The 21,561-nt window shown below is 28.6% G+C and overlaps 1 protein-coding gene across 2 annotated transcripts in view; it reads left to right on the top strand.

Moving 5' to 3' along the window:
* mgl (Megalin) overlaps positions 1 to 21,561 on the top strand; it is a 182,343-nt gene that overhangs the window by 141,451 nt on the left and 19,331 nt on the right. For both annotated transcript variants that reach the window (XM_064357677.1, XM_064357679.1), the window contains 4 exons: positions 3,314 to 3,912; positions 7,181 to 7,772; positions 13,449 to 13,922; positions 19,817 to 20,452. In XM_064357677.1, coding sequence (XP_064213747.1) covers positions 3,314 to 3,912; positions 7,181 to 7,772; positions 13,449 to 13,922; positions 19,817 to 20,452 — 2,301 coding nt within the window. The remainder of the gene's footprint in view (positions 1 to 3,313; positions 3,913 to 7,180; positions 7,773 to 13,448; positions 13,923 to 19,816; positions 20,453 to 21,561) is intronic.

Below are 21,561 nucleotides of genomic sequence, written 5' to 3'. Positions count from 1 at the left end.
AACAAAATAAAATTTAATCTTTTGTCTGCTAGATTCAGAACTGGAACTCGTTCCAGACAAATAAAAAACTTGTCAGATTTTAAATTAGAAATTTGAGAATTTTTATTCAAATAGAGCAGAAATTTGCAAAATTGTTCTTGGACTGCCGTATGCGGTATTTTAGGCTAATTTGCCCGGTTTAAATTTTCACTGAAAAATTTACACAATTGGGTAAAAAAATATTGTGTTATTATGTTAGTTTGTCTTGTCAACTAGAACAGAAAATGTAAAATTTACTGTTTAATAAAATATTTATAAATAAATGTGGAAATAATGTTGAAAACAAAGTTATTTAACAATGGTGGATGCGCCGGGGCATTTAAATATAAACGTTAAAATTGAATTCATTCATTAACTTCAGAAAAAAAATAATTTTTAAAAGTAGTTTATTTACAAGTTTTACACACATTAAAAATCAAACTTTTTGTTTTTCCAATTTTAATAATTTTCGATATTTTACATAAATAAATTAATAGTGAAACTTTTTTTCCGCAACAAATTGAACCTTTTTTAAACTGGTTTTACTTAAACTTACTCCGATTTTTATTTAAAAAATATTAAAAAAAGCTATTACAAATAAAAATGATAAAAATGGTGGAGGTGCCGTCTCAATTTTTTTTAAATTAATTTTAGACGAATTTCGTGATTACTTCTCTACATAGTTACACTTGAATTCAACAGAGGCGATCAAATAATAATTTAAAAAATTGCTAAATGTGCAAATACTGTTGAAAACAAAGATATTTAAAAATGGTGGATGCGCCGGGACATTTAAAAATAAACATTAAAATTGAATAGGAATTTTTCAAATTCATTTACTTAAAAAAAATTACTTTTGAAAGTAGTTAAAAGTTTTAAAGGTTTTACACACATTAAAAATTTACGCATATTAAAAACCTTCTTTATACTGGTTTTACTCAGACTCACTTAGATTTTTATTTAAAAATTATTAATCGAAACTATAATAAACAAAAATGTTTTTTAATATAATATATTAATATAATATAATAAATATATTTTTCAATTTTTTTTGTGGTTTTAGAATCTTTGTAATATATTTTTTTATTTTCTTTTATTTCTTGATTTTAGTGGCATTTCTTATTTTTTAAACATATTTTTTTATAAAATTTTAGACAATTGTCGTGATTACTTCTCTACATAGTTCCACTTGAATTCATCTGAGGCGATCAAATAATAATTTAGAAAATTACTAAATGTGCAAATACTGTTGAAAACAAAGATATTTAAAAATGGTGGATGCGCCGGGCATTTAAAAATAAACCTTAAAATTGAATAGGAATTTTTCAAATTCATTTACTTAAAAAAAATTACTTTTGAAAGTAGTTAAAAGTTTTAAAGGTTTTACACACATTAAAGATTTACGCACATTAAAAACTTTCTTTATACTGGTTTTACTCAAACTCACTTAGATTTTTATTTAAAAATTATTAATCGAAACTATAATAAACAAAAATGTTTTCTAATATAATATATTAATATAATATAAAAAATATATTTTTCAATTTTTTTTGTGGTTTTAGAATCTTTGTAATATATTTTTTTATTTTCTTTTATTTCTTGATTTTAGTGGCATTTCTTATTTTTTAAACATATTTTTTTATAATATTTTAGACGAATTTCGTGATTACTTCTCTACATAGTTCCACTTGAATTCAACTGAGGCGATCACATAATAATTTAAAAAATTACTAAATGTGCAAATACTGTTGAAACCAAAGATATTTAAAAATGGTGGATGCGCCGGGACATTTAAAAATAAACCTTAAAATTGAATAGGAATTTTTCAAATTCATTTACTTAAAAAAAAAATTACTTTTGAAAGTAGTTAAAAGTTTTAAAAGTTTTACACACATTAAAAATTTACGCATATTAAAATCCTTCTTTATACTGGTTTTACTCAGACTCACTTAGATTTTTATTTAAAAATTATTAATCGGAACTATAATAAACAAAAATGTTTTTTAATATAATATATTAATATAATATAATAAATATATTTTTCAATTTTTTTTGTGGTTTTAGAATCTTTGTAATATATTTTTTTATTTTCTTTTATTTCTTGATTTTAGTGGCATTTCTTATTTTTTAAACATATTTTTTTATAAAATTTTAGACGAATGTCGTGATTACTCCTCTACATAGTTCCACTTGAATTCATCTGAGGCGATCAAATAATAATTTAAAAAATTACTAAATGTGCAAATACTGTTAAAAACAAAGATATTTAAAAATGGTGGATGAGCCGGGCATTTAAAAATAAACCTTATAATTGAATAGGAATTTTTCAAATTCATTTACTTAAAAAAAAATTACTTTTGAAAGTAGTTAAAAGTTTTAAAAGTTTTACACACATTAAAAACCTTCTTTATACTGGTTTCACTCAAACTCACTTAGATTTTTATTTAAAAATTATTACACTATACTATAATAATTAAAAATGTTTTATAATATAACATATAAATATAATATAATAAATATAATATTTTTCAAATTTTTTTGTGGTTTTAGAATCTTCGTAATATATTTTTTTATTTTCTTTTATTTCTCGATTTTAGTGGCATTTCTTATTTTTAGAACACATTTTTTTTTATCAAAAAACTTACTAAAACCTAAATTCATCTTCAAAACAGCACAGAAAATGTATTGGTTTTTGCTTGTTTTACTCGATTGGAAAAGTTCTTTATCAAAAAACCCATTAAATTTAAGTGATTTTATCCAAATAAAGAAAGAAACTGCAAAATTGTTTTCGAAATAGTTCTTTTGCTCAGTTTGAAGTATTTACTCAGAAATTTACACAAATTGTAGAAATAAACTGTATAAAAATCTACTACATTGAAAAATTTTGCCAAACTAAGCAGAAAACCTAAAAATTTGTTTGAGTTTTGTTTGTTGTACCCGATTTTCTTTCTTTTTTTATGCTGTAACACAATACATTTATATTAAAATTTCCACGTTTGATTCTTCCAGGAAATTAATTAAGACTTACGCTCAATAAAAAAATAAAATTAAAGATTCATAAATTTTATAAGTTAATGCAACTTTTCTTTTACTTTAGCCAAATTTAATTATGTATTATAGAAAAACAGGCTTAACTAGATCATGATCAGATTCTTTTTAAAAACTGGAGTGCGGAGAGCGCAAATTGTTTACGAAGCTTTACGTATTTCTACGCATTAAAAAAATAATAAATGTATTTTCCTATGAAAAAAAAACTTGATTAGCTTTAATTTGAATTTTTTTTATTTTACTTCAGACTACTTCAAGACGGCAAAGCATGTGCCGACATCGACGAATGCGTTGAAACCCCCGGTGTGTGTTCGCAATACTGTTCAAACACCCCCGGAAGCTTCTACTGCAAATGTAACGAGCAATACTACGAACGCGAACCCGACGAACACACCTGTAAACGTAAAGACACCGTCGAACCTTGGATTATTTTCACCAATAAATACTACATCCGTAACATGTCAATTGATGCACGTGTCTATAACCTCGTCCATCAAGACTTAATGAACGTGGTGGCTCTCGATTACGATATGATGGACCAAAAAATGTACTTCTGTGACGTAACCGCCAAAACTATTTATCGTTCACCAATCGGAAGCCCCGAAAAAGAACCAATTATACGCCATGACTCGCATGGTCTTGAGGGAATTTCAATTGATTGGATTGGACGTAAAATTTATTGGTTGGATAGACATTCCAAGAATTTGGACGTTTCTGAACTTGATGGTACAAACCGCAAGACACTTAAAACAAGTATTAATGATCCTAGAGCTGTGGTGGTGCACCCTGGTATTGGATATTTGTACTTTACGTCGTGGCATTTGCAAGCTTACATCGGGAAATTGGGTAAGAATTATTTTTTTGTGGTTTTTAATTTTTTAATTATTATTTGTTTATTTTTAACTTGCTTTGTTGTCTGTCTTTATATTTTTCGAGTCGATTCTGAGAAAATTTTTGATATTCGCATTTGCTGAAATTTTGCAAGCACACGTAATTTCTTTAACATTATAATAAAGATAATAATATTTAATTGAAGTTTTTAATTACGTTACTCTTCGTTTATTTTAGATCGTTTATTAGTCAGAAACCAACTATTCCGCAATATTTTTTTAAACACAAACTAAATATCACCAAGTTAAGATTAAATTTATATTTTAAACAAGTCAAAAAATCACAGTCTAGTTAGAAATTGCTTTCAGCGCGTTTTTAAACAGGAGTGTTAAAGTTTTTCTGAACTTTTGCTGAAACAGACCGAAAAATCACCAAATAAGGTCGGGAATTAGTTAAAAAAAACATGAAAATTTAATGAAGTTTCGTCAAAAACAAACTAAACGACTTCAAAAATAAAGCAATTTTTGTATTTTTTGGAAATTGTTTTTTGCGAGTGGAGATTTTTGGTCGACTATTTTACCAGAAACAGGTACGTTGTTTTTTTGAGAAATATCGTCAAAACTATACCGGAAAACCGCTAAAACCAAATTGTTTTTGTACTTCTCAAACATTGAAGCGCATCTTTTATCCAGAAACACCAATATTTCGCGAAAATTCGTCAAACATAAGCCGAAAAATCGCCAAATTGTAAAGGAATAATGGAAGTTTTTTTGATTCTCTGTACAAATTTTTGGTTAAAACTAAATTATTTTGCAATATTTTTCAACACCCTTTTTTTTGCTGAAAAACTAGTTTTTCCAAGAGGTTTTCTTTAACTAGTACGTAAAATCATTAGTCAAAAAAATTTTTTCAAGCATCTGAGCAGAAGGAGAAACATTCATTTTTTTAAATTCTTTAACGAATAGCATTTTTCGAACATTTAACCATATTTTTATCGTACATTTTTCATACAGAAACCTATTTTTTTAGTAAAACACTTTCAAAAATAAACCAAAAACCCACCGGATTAGGTCGGAAATTGTGTTATTTTTGCAATTTTTGGGCATTTGAGTACGTACGTGTTTATTCAAAAACAATTTTTTTTTATAAAAATTACTCAAAATCGTCGAATTTTGGTGCTCAGTTTTTTAAAATATCTTCCTAAACTTGAATCTCTTTTGAATGTGTATTCACTTAACTACATAAAGTCATAAATAACAATCTTTAGTACAGCGTCATCATAGAAGCGTTTTAGCTGAAGCAAATTTTTTTTTTAAATTTTTACTTTTATTTTTCTCATGCATTTATACCGCGAAAATTCGTCATACCTAAAATGAGTGGACTGAAAACTACTGCGTATTTCGAGCATTTATGCACGTTTTTTATTTAAGAAGTAATTTAAAAAACTTTCAAATTTGTATTAAATTTCTATTTTTTTGTGGATTTAAACACATTTGTGTTTTTCATACGATTTCCCTAAACTTGTACATGTAACCACTAAATTAACTAAAGTACGTTGTTTTTTTGAAAAACACCGTCAAAACTAAACCGAAAAGCCGCCAAAACCAAATAGTTTTTCTACTTTTCGAACATTGAAGCACATTTTTTTATCCAGAAGCACCAATATTTTGCGAAAATTAGTGAAATATAAGCCGAAAAATCGCCAAATTGAAAAGGAATAATGGAGGTTTTGTACAAATTTTTGATTAAAACTAAATTATTTCGCAAAATTTTATCTTACTACAAAATCTGCAAATTGGTGTTAAACATGTCTTCTTTTTAGAGCATTTTAACACCCTTTTTTGCTGAAAACCTAGTTTTTTTTCAAGAAATTTTCTTTAACCACGACGTGAAATCATTAGTCAAAAATTTTTTTTATATTGTATTTGTGCGTTGTTTTTTTTTAGAAATATCCTCAAAACTAAACCAAATAGTTGTTGTACTTTTCGGACATTAAACCACATTTTTTATCCAGAAACACCAACATTTTGCGAAAATTGGTCAAACATAAGTCGAAAAATCGTTAAATTGAAAAGAAATAATGGAAATTTTTTCATACTTTGTACAAATTTTTGATTATAACTAAATTATTTTGCAAAATTTTGTTAAAAATGCAAATTGGTTTTAAACAATGACATGTCTTTTTTAACAGGTTTTTAGCACCCTTTTTTTTGCTGAAAACCTAGATTTTTCAAGAGGTTCTTTAACCAGTACGTGAAATCATTAGTCAAGAAAAAATTTTTCAAGCATCTGAGCAGAAGCAGAAACATTTATTTTTAGAAGTTTCCGAACGAATAGCATTTTTCGAACATTTAACCATTTTTTTTGACGTCATTTTTCATACAGAGATCCATTTTTTTAGTAAAACACTGTCAAAAATAAACCAAAAACCCACCGAATTAGGTCGGAAATTTTGTTATTTTTGCAAATTTTGATTAAAACTAATTGTTTCGCAAAATTTTGTGTAACTACAAAACATGTCATTTTAGAGGTCTTCAACACTTTTTTTTTCTGAAAACCTAGTTTTTTTGAGGCATTTTAGCAGAGGCTAAGCAGTCATTTTTAGAAATTTTTTGAACGAATAAACCGAAAATTTTAAAATACACAATAAGATTTAACATTTTTCGAACATTTAACCATGTTTTTGAGATACATATTTCATACAGAAACAAATTTTTTTAGTAAAACACCGTCAAACATAAACTAAAAACCCACCGGATTTGGTCGAAAATTGTGTTATTTTTGCAATTTTTGGACGTTTAAGTACGTGTTTATCCAAAAACAATTTTTTTCATAAAAATTACTCAAATTTTGCTGCTCAGTTTTTTAAGATATCCTTTGAATGTGTATTCACTTAACTACATAAAGTCATAAATTGCAATCTTTATAGTAGAGCGTCATCGTAGAAGCGTTTTAGCTCTCGCAAAAAATTTTGTCAAAAATAATTCGAAAAATTACAACAATAATTTTTGCTTTTTTCAAGCAAATACAAAAATGTAGATAAAAATTTGCTAAACCGAATCTAAGTTTTGAAAATTTATAAAAGTTTTGTAGTTTTGGGAGCGATGTATTAAACAGTTACTTTTCTTGGTTGATCGCTTTTCAAACTAATATAAATTATAAAATAAAAAGATTCATTCTGTAAGCAGAAATGTCATAGAAAAACTATTTTTTTTGTTTTCTAGTATTTCCATAATAGAATTATTTTTACGTTTTTTTATCTTTTTTATTTAATTTTTCATAGGTATGGACGGTAGCAACTTCACCACAATTCTAACATGGGAAGACGACATTGCATGGCCAAACGCCCTCACCATTGATTTCTTTACCGATCGTTTATATTGGGCTGATGCCCATCTGGACTACATTGCTATGTCTGATTTGGACGGAAAGAACCGCCACATTGTCATTTCCGGTTCTTCAGTACCTCACGTTTTCGCTTTGTCACTTTTCGACGACTACATTTATTGGACCGATTGGAATTTGAAAGCCATAAGTCGAGCCAATAAATTCGATGGGAAAAATTTGCAAATTTTGAGAAATACTACACACAAGCCGTACGATATTCATGTTTTGCACCCCTTGAGACAGTTACCATACCCTAACCCTTGTGGTACTAATAACGGGGGTTGTTCGCATTTGTGTTTGATTGCACCGCCACATATTTCGAGTTATTTGAACATTGAATATGGGGAAGAAGGAGCTACGACTTATAAGTGTGCGTGTCCGAATCAGTTTTATTTGGGGAAGGATGGAAAAACGTGTATTGCTAATTGTACAAGTGGGCAATGGCAGTGTAAGGGACATGACGAGAAGTGTATTCCTTGGTTCTGGCAGTAAGTATAAATTTAATCTTATAATAAACATGTTTGTTTGAAAAATCTGATGTAAAATTGGTGGATGCGCCGGGATAATTTGTTTTACATCAATAACAAACGTAGCTTTAAAGTGTAAAAGTTAATTCTAACTTGAAATAGCAATTACTTGCGTCAAATGTCCGGGTTCAAATGTACAAAAACTCGATATATTTCAAAAATTTGGTTCAAAAAGTGTTTTTTAATAATAGTTCAAAAATCAGATAACCAAAGCATAAAAATCTCAATTGCAACTCGACATTAAGGCAAAAATTTCAAGTTAACGAGTTAGTTTTAAGAAAAATTAATTTTGGATTTGTTTTTAATTTCAAAGAAATTTTGTAATTTAAATCTAAAAAATTTCTGATCGTTTAATTTCTAGTTTCCTGCTTTTTTAAGATAACAAAGTTATTGTTAACCCTTCGAATTGATGTGTTGGAATTTGTAAATTTAATTGAACAAAATAAATTTAAAACCTTTTATCTACTTTTCTAGTTATAGCGCTATTTTATCTACTCAAAAGAGTTGATAAAAAATTAAAATCTGCTATAAAATTATAATTTATTACATTTTTTTTGAAGTATCATCCTTTATAGCGTCGTTTCTAATTTTTGCAAAAAGCAAAAGGGGCTTTTGAGCATAAAAAAAATGTAAATTGACAACTTTTTGGGGCTTTACTAATTTTTTTTTTCATAGTGTCTTTGAAACAAACTATATTTTCATCCTGTGTAACCTTTTGCCTGATTTTTGCAGAAAACGAAGCTTTTTAAGAGCTTTACAAAAATTCTTAACATGACAAAAATTGTGATCTCACATTAAATATAGAGTTTGAGAAAATAGTACTTTTAAATTTAGCACAAAAATCAAAACTCAAAAATAAGAATTTTGAAACATGGAAGGTAACTTTTTAAATTTGGAACGAGAATTTTCAAATTGTATAAAATCAAGTTCAAAATAAATTTAGAGTTGTTTCAAGGTTAAATATCTCACACTTCAGGTTTTTTACTTGATCAAGTCCTTGGAATACTGAAATTTACGTAGTAGCTAGCTAGACTTTGAGTTCAATGTAACATGCATTTTTAAAGACAATTATTAAGTGAAATTTAATTTCGAGTTTTAGATTTAATTCCTTTTATAATGTAATGATGGGACACTACAAATGTCTTTATAAATGTTTCCTTAAGTAATATTCTTATCAGGAATTAAGACAAGAGATTATGAACCTATTTGGGAAAACTCAGAACTGGTGGATGCGCCGGGATAATTTTTATACCAAAATAAAAAAATCGTAAATTTAACTACTCGTAATATGTCGAGTTGTAAACTTAAAATACATTTTGTATTAGGGGTATGCATTTTATACAAATTTAAAAAATAAGTTCAATAGTTCGAAGTGTATCGTAATTGCAATGTAGTAAAGTTTTCAAATTGAAAGAAGAAATTCTGAATTTAATTTTGCAAATTTCGAATTTGTCGAGTTCTTAGATAGCGGAATAAGTTTTGTATTTTTTTATATAAAACTAAAATGATTAGTTTTAGTCTTCTGTTGCAGTTTATTGCCGAATATAAATCCAAGTTTAAAATTTGAATAATCTACATGAAACAAAAATTCTAAATCTAGTTTGAATTTCAAGATAATTATAAATTAATGCGACGATTTATTAGAATAAAAAAACATTTTACTTGTTCGGGTGGAATTCCAACTTGAAATTATAAATGAATACATAAATTTACATTTTTTATTCTGAATCGAGTTGTAGAAAGTTTTCTGATCCGGAAAAACACGCAAAAGTGTGCACTAGAAATTTACAATTTTTAAATTCTTTCACAATTTCTCAACTTCTAAATTTTTCGTTTTTTTTCCTTAGTTTCTTACATGCCACTTTGGCAAATAGGCCAGTATGGGAGAGTTGGGACACTGAACGTCAAACCGAGCCAATTTTGTATTATGTGGATAATGTATATATTTCTTTTTTTTTATTAAAATTTTTGTTAGTAACTTATGTCAAAGGTTTATGTCGAAAATAATCTCAAGGTTATAATTTTTGTCAAATGCATAAAATGACATAATTTTACGTCAAATTTAAGCAGGGACGTGGGAGACGTAGGAATTTTGGGATTACTATTTAAAAAATAAAGAAAATAATTGAATACCTACAAATATTAATGTTCACATTTCTGAAATTTTTCCATATTTATTTTAATATTAAATACATAACGTAAAATATACTTCAATGCTAAAAATGCTTTTCTTTCAGTCACAATTTTTAGTTAAACATCTCCCAAAAATTGGTCATCAAGAACTCTTCATATTTCCTGTCGTTTTTTTAAATTTCCCAAAAAATTATATTGAAGGTCTTTTCGTGTGAAAGACGTAACAAAATCGTGAACTCCAATAACTTTATAATTTGAAACAGAATCTAAAGTTCACGTAGATGCTAAAGGCGGCCAAGCAGCGACAAGTTCAACTTTCCTAAAAATTAGACCGAATTTTGGGTTCAAGTTCCTACGTATTTTGTAAATGCATAGACAAATTCACGAAATCTTATAGATTTTGTACATAATATTATTTAGACAATCCACTTTTCCAAATACTTGTAATAATAAACGTAAAACTTGGCACGAAAGGTTGAATTTCTCTCTCTTTCATCGATGATTACCATTTTTTTAAAGTTAAGAGAAAAATGTTTATGATGAAGAGTTTAGACGTAAAATTATTGTACTTGCAAAGTAATTTCTTTTAAAATTTGGAGTTTATATCAAGAAAAACAGTGAATTGACAACGACTGTCAGTCTAAACCATTTCTAAACGCAGTTAGTCGACGAAAAATGGAAACATTTTTTGACAAATTTATTTGACTTTTCGCCAAATTTGAAGTGTAACACCACTGATTTCTATCCCAATTTGTTTTTTAAACATTCCAACAAACGTATATGAAACAAAATTTCGAAAATTGACATTCAGTGTCTCAACTCTCTCGGCCACTAGGCACAATTTACAACGAATATTTTATATTAAATTTGTTTTTAATTTGGCAATACATTAGAAAAAAAAGCACTAACCTTTATGGTATCTTCTTAAGCTACAGCTTGAATAAAAGTCCCACGGCATCATCTTCTCAAACGGACTTACTGAATTAAAAAACAATTAAATTAGAAAAATGTGCAATTAAAAATTAATTGAAAATATTACAGGTTTAATGAAATTTTTCTAAAAGAAAATACTGCACACTAACCCTTTAATCCGGATTATTTTCTGCTTTTCTCTTTGGTAATCCATTCCACGTTCAACACGCACTAGCAAACGAATTCGAAACTTTGAAACCGCACAATTCTAACTTTATTTATGAGACCTCCGTTCGCGACAGTGGCAAGTAACAAACTGAACAAAATTAAACGGCACAACAATAGTTGTGTAAGAAATATAGATAAAACGTCACTAAATAAAACATAATCTGTGAGGTAACTAATTGTTCTATAGTGGGCAACACAGAGATTTGTCTGATTCATTGATTTTTGTTACGACTTCGTCACTCAACGTTTTTTTTTGAAAAATATACAGGGGGATGCATTTTTATTATTTAAACATTACTTCAACAAATAATTTCAGATATTTTAGCGTTTTCAAAAAAAAAACACGATTAAAACAAAGCTATTTTTTAAGGAAAATTTCATATTGTTTACACCAATTTTTTTCCAGTTATATGTTTAATAATAGTAATAATAATAGGTCTTTATTAAGTAAAAATAAAATATAAAAATAAATAAATATACAAACTCTGTAGGGGCGAAGTCTAGTCGAAGACTATTTAACTCAACCCCCCAAAAAAGTAATTACACTGTGTGGAAACATTACAGTTACTTAATTTTTTTGGCTTCAAATATTTTTGTGTTTTGGTTACAGATTAATAGTTTCAAGACTAAAAAACTGTTCTAAAAAAATACAAACTTTACTATTTATAGAAGGAAGGGTTCAAAGGATGAATTTTAAGTTTTTCTTTGTTATCCTTGCTAATAAATAATAAGTCACTATACAGGGTCGCTAAAAAGTTTGGATACAGTTAAACTATTTATAAAAATCTATTGACATTTGGTGTATGCTTAAGAGTATATAAATTCTATCGTTTCAGATGTTCATTAAATTTCTATCTCTATTTGTTCTTCGGATACAAGGCTAACTTGATTTTTTTGAAATAGCAGCAAGGGTTAAATTTAATACTATTGAGAAGAGTATTTTTTCTGTGTTCTATGATTTAACACATGCATACCTTAATTTCATCGAAGCTTAAAAAAAATTCGAAAATTTTGTTAGCCTTGGGAATGAATAAGTAATAACAAAAAATAAGCAAAAGTTAAAAATAATTATTAAACAAACACTTTTAACTGAAAATGAACACGTTTTAAAAAAAAAATTAAACAATTAATACTTGCTTTTTATGCTACAAAAGATGTTAAAAAAATTAAAAATAAAAATAAAAAAAATTACACAAACTTCTTGGTTTTCTGTTTCCCTGATAAACCAACATGATTTTTTTGCTCGGTTTTACTTAACTGTACCACTATTAAAATAATTATTGCACCCAAGTTTAATTTTAGGCTAATATACAAGTGACAGATGTCGCTAATAACAATATTTTCAAGGCTAACTTAGTTTTACTATTCCAGAAAATTTTTGATTTTTATTTTTTTTTTACCTTTTAATAAAAGTAAAGGTGGGTATGATGTTACATTACTGAATTCTGAAAAAAATGCTCTTTTCAAAACGATTAAATTTGACCCTTTGTGCCATTTAGAAAAAATCAAGTTAGCCTTGTATTTTCAAAATAAATGACGATAAAAATTTGAAAAAGCTCTCAGATGATAGAATTTAAACACTTTTAACTGTTTCTCAAATTTTAAGGTTCTCTATTTGTTCTTCGGATACAAGACTAATTTGATTTTTTTGAAATATCAACAAGGGTCAAATTTCATATTTTTGAGAAGAGTATTTTTTCTGTGTTCTATGGTTTAACACATGCATACCTTAATTTAATCGAAACTTAAAAAAAAATTTGAAAATTTTGAATAATGTTATATTTTGTTAGTCTTGGAAATAAATAAGATATAACAGTAATAACAAAAAATAAACAAAAGTTAAAAATAATTATTAAAAAAACACTTTTAACTGAAAATGAACACGTTTTAATTTAAAAAAACAATTAATACTTGCTTTTTTTTGCTACAAAATATGTTAAAGAAATTAAAAATAAAAAATAAAAATAAAAAAATTCCACCAACTTCTTGGTTTTCTGTTTCCCTGATAAACCAACATGATTTTTTTGCTCGGTTTTACTTAACTGTACCACTATTAAACTAATTATTGCACCCAAGTTTAATTTTAGGGTAATATACAAGTGACAGATATCGCTAATAAGCTAACTTAGTTTTACTATCCCAGAAAATTTTTGAATTTTATTTTTTTTTTACCTTTCAATAAAAGTAAAGGTGGGTACGATGTTAAAAATGATTAAATTTGAATATATTTAACTGTATCCATACTTTTTAGCGACCCTGTATAACTCTTCCAGTGAGTGATGTTATTGTCGAAAATAAGTCAAAAAATTGTGAAATAATTATTTATTTATTTATTATTGTTCTGTACGTATTTTTTCACTTTAGATGTGACGGAGAACGCGATTGCAAAGACGGCTCAGACGAACCTTCAACTTGTCCTCCCAGACAATGTCGTGCTGGTACCTTCCAGTGCAAAAATGGTAACTGCACCCCATCATCGACCATCTGTGATGGTACCGACGACTGTGGTGATGGTTCCGACGAACAACAATGCGACATGCCTTGTCCAGAGTTAGAATTCAAGTGTCGATCAAACGGTCGCTGTATTTTGGACAGTTGGAAATGTGATGGTGATCCAGACTGTAAGGATGGTTCCGATGAAGATCCAAGTATTTGTAATAAACGGGAATGCGATCCTGCGACGCAATTTTCATGCAAGAATGGTCGCTGTATCCCGAAATTGTGGGTCTGCGACTTTGATAATGACTGTGGAGATGATTCCGATGAGCCGGCTTACATGTGCAGGCAGAAGAATTGTACGACGGGATGGCAGAGGTGTCCAGGAAGGAATAATTACAGGTACTTTGAAAACTTATTTACTCGACAAAATAAAACTTAAAAGTTTTATACTTAAATATAAATAAAATACCAGAATTGGAAACAAACTAAATAAAATAATTAAAAAAAAAACTTAACATCAAAACAGAATTATTATTCAACACTTTTACTAGCCAAAGATACTTATACAACACTTTTTTTGTATTCCAAATGATTAAGAACATACTCGTATGTCTATTTTCAGCCAATGAGCCAATGAATTTTTCAACTTTTGTCGAAAATGTCAAAATGTATAGATGAAAAAAATTGAAGCTTCTTGATCGGTTTAGAATTATTTCAGTGAAACTAGTGGAAAAAATTGCCTTAGTTAGCGAAATTTCCTCTAATAGTAGTGTTTTATACAGCGTGCTCAAAAACTGGCGCACCAACTCAATGGTGTGTGGTAGAGAAGTGGTTACATATAAAGGTAAACATAGTAAAAAAATGCTTTGTATTAAAGTTATTGATAAATAACTAATTTTAGGTAAATGATATGTGGCAACGCTGTCTAACAGTCATGATCGCAATAGAATTTGAGCAACAATAAAAATAAATTATTTTTGAAACGGTTTCCTAGGAAATAATCCCCAGTGTTGGCACATCTACACATTGTGATTTTTTAGATGAATTTTAATTTTTTTAAATTAAAAAAACTGCTAAAATCTGATAGTAAATTTTAAAATAATTATTCATTGTTTTGTTACGGAACGATTACCTGGTATGAAACATAAAAACATAAAAAAATAATAATAACTAAAGAAGTTAGCACAATAAGTTTGTGGCTCCAGATTTTTTAAAATATGACTTTAGGAATTTTTTCAACATTTTTCCCGTAATCTGCACTTGCTTCTCAATAACGTACCACTGAGTTGGTGCGCCAGTTTTTGAGCACCCTGTATATTTGTTTAATTGAAAATAACTTTAACATAGCCTATTTTTATAATTTCACATTTTTACTTTAATAACCGTTCAAAATTTCTAAATTATTCACACCTTTTATGCGAAATAATTTTTCCATAGCCAACTACTTTCAAATATTTTAAATATATTGTTTTGAGTTCAGAAAAAAATAAGCTTTTCGAAAATGTCATAGCCAACTATGATAACATTATTAAATTCTCTGTAAAAAAGCCTGTATAATGTCTTTGTTTCAAATGTGTATCTTTTATAATAAGGAACTTTTCACGTTAGATTTTCTGGAGGAGAGACATGTCAATTTAGACACAATATTAGTTATTTCTTAAAAGAGAAACAGGTTAAAAAGAGATTAAAAAGTGCCCCAATCAATATTTCAATTCCACAGTGAATTCTTTCTTTATTTTAATCTGCTAATTTTAGTTCAACTGTTTGTTGTTGTTTGTATATTTTTGCCACCAACAAACATATATTAATTCAGCCTTTCACAATTTGAGTTTATTATTTCCCTTCTCCAGTTTTTATATTTCCTAACTTATCTAACTTTAATCATAACCAGAGTTTTTAGAATTTATTTTTCATTTTTCAAAATCGTTTTTGGCCTGCTTTTCTTAAATTAAATTTCTGGACTAACTCAAGTTTTTTTCAATTTTTCATGGTTGCATTATTTTAGTTCGGGTCAACTGTTTATTCTAGTTTTTCATTTTTGTTTGTTTAATTTTCCAATTTTATCCACAAAGCTTTCGGTAAGCTGTTTAAGTACTTTTTCGTTTTTTGATTTTTCAAATTTAAAAATATCCAAGTTTTTGGTTTCACTTTTTCCACCTTATTCTTTATTTCTTTACTGGTGTTTCAACGGGGTTTCACGTTTTACAAAAATTGCGATAAATATATTAAAATTGTTGTGTTTTTACAGTATATTTTTCAGATTTTAGATTTTTAATTTTTAACTAGGGTTTTTCTGTTATTTTCATGTCAAACATTTGATCCACATCATTATTTAATAGCAGTGTTTTTGCGTGAGTTTAAGGTTGAACTGTACTGAATGAAAAAAATGTTTGTAATTCAAAAATTATGAAAAAAATACTGTAACCTTATGATGGCTTTAACAGCATATATAAATTTTGAAACAATTGATAGTGTCGTTTAAAAATAAAATGAAAAAAACCTATATTCTTGGCCATTTTATTTTTTTATTAAAAATCTGTACTCACAATTTTTTTAAAGAATTTTTGGGGGATTGATAACGTATTCATGTTACTGTATTGTTTTTACGTGATTTGAACTTAAGGTTTTTTCATAAAAAATTAAAACTACTGAATTTTCCAATTCGTTACAAACATTTAAATTGAAATAATAACCAACCTATGAGGTAATGTTTTAATTCAGGAACAAAATACAATTGTAAAAAACCATTGTGATCACTGTTTTGCTCATTTGAAGGTTCACCCGACAGTTTCTTTTTCAGCGAACACTGGCGACAAATTCTTGAGATAGAAAATTTTGAAAACGCTATTGCACGATAAAAGTGCCATCTACGTAACGGTAGATTAAATATTTTTTGAGAAACTGTAATTTTGATTTTTATTTTATTTGTTCTCTATACAAATTTTGGGTACATCGGAGTTGAGCCGGATATACTTATCATAATCCCCAACCATAAAATTATAATTAAGCGGTCTTAGGGCGAGAGGGAGAGAGGGGGAAAAATTATTTGCCACATACCAATGATTAGAATAATTGTACCGGGTTCGTCAAGTTTTACACTCAGGCACTTTATACCTCGTTATTATGTATCTACAATTTTTTAAAAAATCGTATATGGTTTTATTGTATAGAAGAACGTTTTGACCAATTTTTAAAATGTTTACTTTTATGGTGTGTTTTTTCACTTTCGCTTAGTTAACTATAGTCTAACGTCAACGATTTTTTTTTTCAATAGGTGTATTTAGAGGTAGTGCATCAAAGTGCCTAATTAAATTTTCTAAAAAATATGTCGTTGATTTTTAATTTGCGGTTTGATATTGGAACAGCTTTTTTTCCATGAATTTTGGTAGAATTGTAAATCACTTCTACAAAAGGTCTCTATCAGGATGGTGGTTTTCAAAAATTTATTGCATTTGTCGTAAAATTTGCACGCGATCATTGTTGAGTCTGAAGGTTGAGGCAGCTGGTAAAAATTTTTCCGGCCCGGGTTCACATTTATTTTATCTGTTTACTCTAAATGGAATGTTAATCTTTAAATCTTACGGCAAAGGTTCACGCGAATTGTAAAGGAAGAATTCGTTTGTGCTTAGACCAAAATAGTCATCAATTTGAACTTCTGATGTAATTTTTTAATAAAAACATTTTTAACACGTTAGTGTGCTTATTCCGGTCCTGGCTTTAAAATTGCCCGATGGGACCGTGCCGCTAGTTGTAAAATTTCTGCAGTCATTACTGTTATTGGGGTAGGTAGTGGGTCCTTTTGTAGCGGAAATTTATCACTACTCAGTCTTGTCCCTCATAAATTATACTGAAATTTCCGATGAATATTATCAAAATGGCTTTTAATCCAATTCTAACGATTATTTTCAAGTCAAATTTTTGCAGAATAATTTTATTTCCTATTTCCGATCCATTGATGTAAAAAACAGCTGATGTGATTTTTTGGTCAAATGGTTTTTTCTTTTTTATTGAACAAATGAATCAAGAGAAATTTTTTTTTCCTAGCGAGATTGGATATCAGTGCAGTGGAATATATTTATTTCATATTTTTTTTCTCTCTTCTCTCTGTAAAGTGCCTGAGTGTAAAACTTGACGAACCCGGTATGTCAATTTTTTTTCAATCTTTTTTCGAATCAGATAATAATCAGTGTGAGGAAATTTTATGGGCGAAGGTTAGTGCATGGGCGCGCGCTTGCAGTCAGATAAACCTTTAAATCGAAATGTTGTGGAACAGCTTGCATTGTTGATATAAGTTAGGAAAGAGTATTAAAAAATGTTTAGACAAAGAATTTTTTGTTTCAACCCTCGCGAAGGGGCTGAAAAGACGTTTTAGCTAAAAATTTGCAAACACCTAAAATTGGACACATTTTGCGTTTACATACTCATTATCTTCCTTCTGGATAAAGCTAGAAACTCCGTTTTTTTTGCAACAAATTTTCAATAAATGCAGATTTATACGTATTTAACAAGGTTGAGTTTTGATAAAGAGAAACCAAAAAAAATACATTTTCTTGGAACGTTGCATAATTGTGTAGTGAAATTTTCGAGATGCGAAGAAGTTTTTTAATTTAAAAGATAGACTCCCACATAATCGAAACGAAATAAAGCTAATACTTGAAATAAATTTTTGGTGCAAGAATCATTTCGTTATCTGTAAGACTCACCAAGTTATTGCAATTTAAAATTACTGCAAAATGCGCCTGAGGTGAAACCGAACCGTATTTCCCTCTGAAGCGTGTTCATCGCTTTTGATAACATTTCGTCACTTATCTATTAATATTATACCTTTACTTTTAACCGCCCTAACCGTCTGTTAATTTTAATAATATCTAAAAAGTCAAAAGTACATTTTTATCTCATGTACTTATTTAAAAAGCATAAAAGTGACCCAGTAGAACTAAATTACGAAATTGTAATTAATTTCAAAGTATTCTTTGGTGTGACATTAATATTTTTTTAATTATTTACCATTTTTAGCCCTTGAAATGTTTTCAACTACACCACGTTTCAAAGGGAAATACGCTGCGATTTCACCCCGAACACATTTTGTAGGTAACTAAATAATCCTTCTTTAAAGTCCTTTTTAAAAAAATATACAAATCGTAACGTTTCTGACGAATCAACAATTGTAGTTACACGCTGGGGTACTTGGTTAGAAGCAAATGTCTAAAAATTTTAATCAATTAAAATCATTTGTTTATTGCTTTAAACGACGATGCACAAAGCATTAAATAATGTAAAACTTTAGTTTTAACCACAAATTTAGTTTCTCAATTTAATTTTATTGAAAACAATTTTTCAAATATTCCAACTACGATCAAATTTCTAGAAACGTAAAATTTTAAATTATCCATTACAGTTGAGAAATTTGAGTCTACGTTGATAGAGTTAAATTCTGTAGAATGGTCATTACAAGATAAATTTAATGCAAAAATTGACGCAGTTACTAGAAATCCCGATTTTCTAGTTTTAAAACAAATAGCGAATAATGTACCACCTTCGACATATTTTGCATTAGCACCAAACTTTTTATTTACTCCTGTAACCAGCTGTGATGTAGAAAGATCTTTTTCGAAATTCAAAGATATTTTAACCGCAAAACGGAATCAGTTTTCGAGAATTTAGAAAGAATCACAGTTATTCAAGCGTATTTCTCAGAGAAAATGATTAAAATATTTTTATTTAGTTTTTAATTTTAATTTCCGCTGAATTAAAACGCAACATTTTCAAAATGTAATAGTGACTTACGCTCCCTTGTATTAAACATCTTTATTGGTGTCCATGTAAGATTGAGGAAATGATGAAGTTATTTTTTAACGATTATGTCAAATTAAGTGCCTTGTCAGGGTTTGAACTACCCAAGCAGAAGCTGATATTAGCGACTATTTTAAAATTGGTTCAGAAAATAATCTCAACAAATATACCGCAGTCTTAATAAATTAGCGACTATTTTATTGCCACAATTTTTCTTGGGTACTCCGTAATTATAATAAAACAATAATATTTATGTTTTAATTAGATTTTTGTAAGCGACCGGTAACATTAATTGTATAAACCCCTAGTAAACTACGCCAATGCACGCGCTGTAACGGACTATTTCATCGATAAATATGAACATTGCGAGAGCGCTACGACGAGTCAACTGATCGTTTGTGGCCTCATGGCCATCCCATAAAATTTCCTCACACTGATAATAATAAACTTATGTTATGTTATGTTATGTTGTTTAATTCTTTAAAAATATTTCTTTACAGATGCATCCCGAAATGGCTTTTCTGTGACGGCAAAGACGACTGCCGTGACAAATCGGACGAACTCCCCGAAAACTGCCCACAATGCAACCCCGCCACTGACTTCAAATGCGCCAACAATCGTTGCGTCCCCAACCAATGGAAATGCGACTTTTCGGACGACTGTGGCGACAACTCTGACGAAAGTGACGATCTCTGCAAAGGCACCTATCGCGAATGTTCCGAATCGGAATTCAAATGCGCCAATGGAAAATGCATCTCATCGCGTTGGCGTTGCGACCATGAAGATGACTGTGGCGATAATTCGGACGAAACGAGTTGTCGCGAATTTCAATGCAAAAATGGAACCTTCCAGTGTGCTTCCGGTCATTGCATTGCGTCCTATTTCCGGTGTGATGGCGATAGGGATTGTCGTGATATGTCAGATGAGAAGAATTGTCCTCCAAGGTATCCTGGAGGAAGATATTGTCCTGAATCACGTTTCCAGTGCAATAATCATCTGTGTATAAGCCAGGCTGATTTGTGTGATGGTGCCGATGATTGTGGAGATGGGTCGGATGAAGCGCCCTCTTTGTGCACCAATTTCAACTGTGATACGTTGAGGCGCTTCCAGTGTGCGAATCATAAGTGCATCCCCAGGTATGTTAAAACTTTAGGAGTTGCTGCTACAGTGGTGAATTGAGAATTCTCAATCACATAAAAATTAGAGAGACATCAAGTACATTAAATTGTCTACAAACCCAAAAAAATATTACAGATATTTTATAGGGTACTATTTTTAATGAGTTAGGTAAAATTTTGGCAGACTTTATGATTTGTTTGACTAAGTGACTAAAGTTGGAGTTATAAATTTGAAAATTTCACAGTAGATAGCTTTTATAATTTATAACGTACTATTGGTGGAAATAAAAAGCTGGTATAGTTTGTTACTTCCGAATTAAATATTCAAACTGAGAAATCATCTATAAGCCGTTTCAAAACTATAAAAACGCCAACGTAGTATTTTCTCTCAAAATTAGTCGTAAAAAAACTGCCAGGTACATCTTTACTTTTTATTTTCAAATTAGATATACTAACTAAGAAATCATCTATAAGCTGTTTCAAAACTATAAAAACACCAACGTCGCATTTTCTTTCAAAATTAGCTGTTATAATTTATTCATAAACTTCGATAAAATAATAACTAATGTAATTTATACTCTGAATGAGAGATCTAATCATTAATAACTATTTTACAATTTTGACAATTTTATTTAAAAAAAAAATTCGGTAAAATGCGATCTTGACGTTTTTATAGTTTTGAAACAGCTAATACGTATAACCTCTAACAGTCCAAATAGAGTGTTGAAATGTGAATGAAAATCTGTTTTTTTTAAGTTATTTCTATGAAAATTTATATTTAGGATTTTGGTAAAAAACGAAGAAACACGTGATTTAGGATTTTCAAAAAATCAAAAAAATCAAAAAGTTTACAGTTTCAATTAGGATAGTAAAGAAACATTTATATCTATTATCAAATACAGAATTATTGTTGGGGTAAGTCAAGTGAAATAAAAAGAATAACTTTAAAATTAAATTCATCCTGTAGACATAATACACATTTAACAATAATTAAGAGGTATTTATATTTATGAAGTATTACCTTCCGGTTTCAAAAGCACAAAAATATTTAATAAAAAAAGGGCTTAGTTACAACACACGGAAAGACAATTATTGCGAGATGAAAAATTTTGTTTGATTTTGTCAAT

Source organism: Tribolium castaneum, chromosome 1, assembly GCF_031307605.1.
Source record: "Tribolium castaneum strain GA2 chromosome 1, icTriCast1.1, whole genome shotgun sequence".
Lineage (NCBI taxonomy): Eukaryota > Metazoa > Arthropoda > Insecta > Coleoptera > Tenebrionidae > Tribolium > Tribolium castaneum.
The sequence above is the reverse complement of the archived record's forward strand: the minus strand, read 5'-3'. Positions and strand labels throughout refer to the sequence as shown.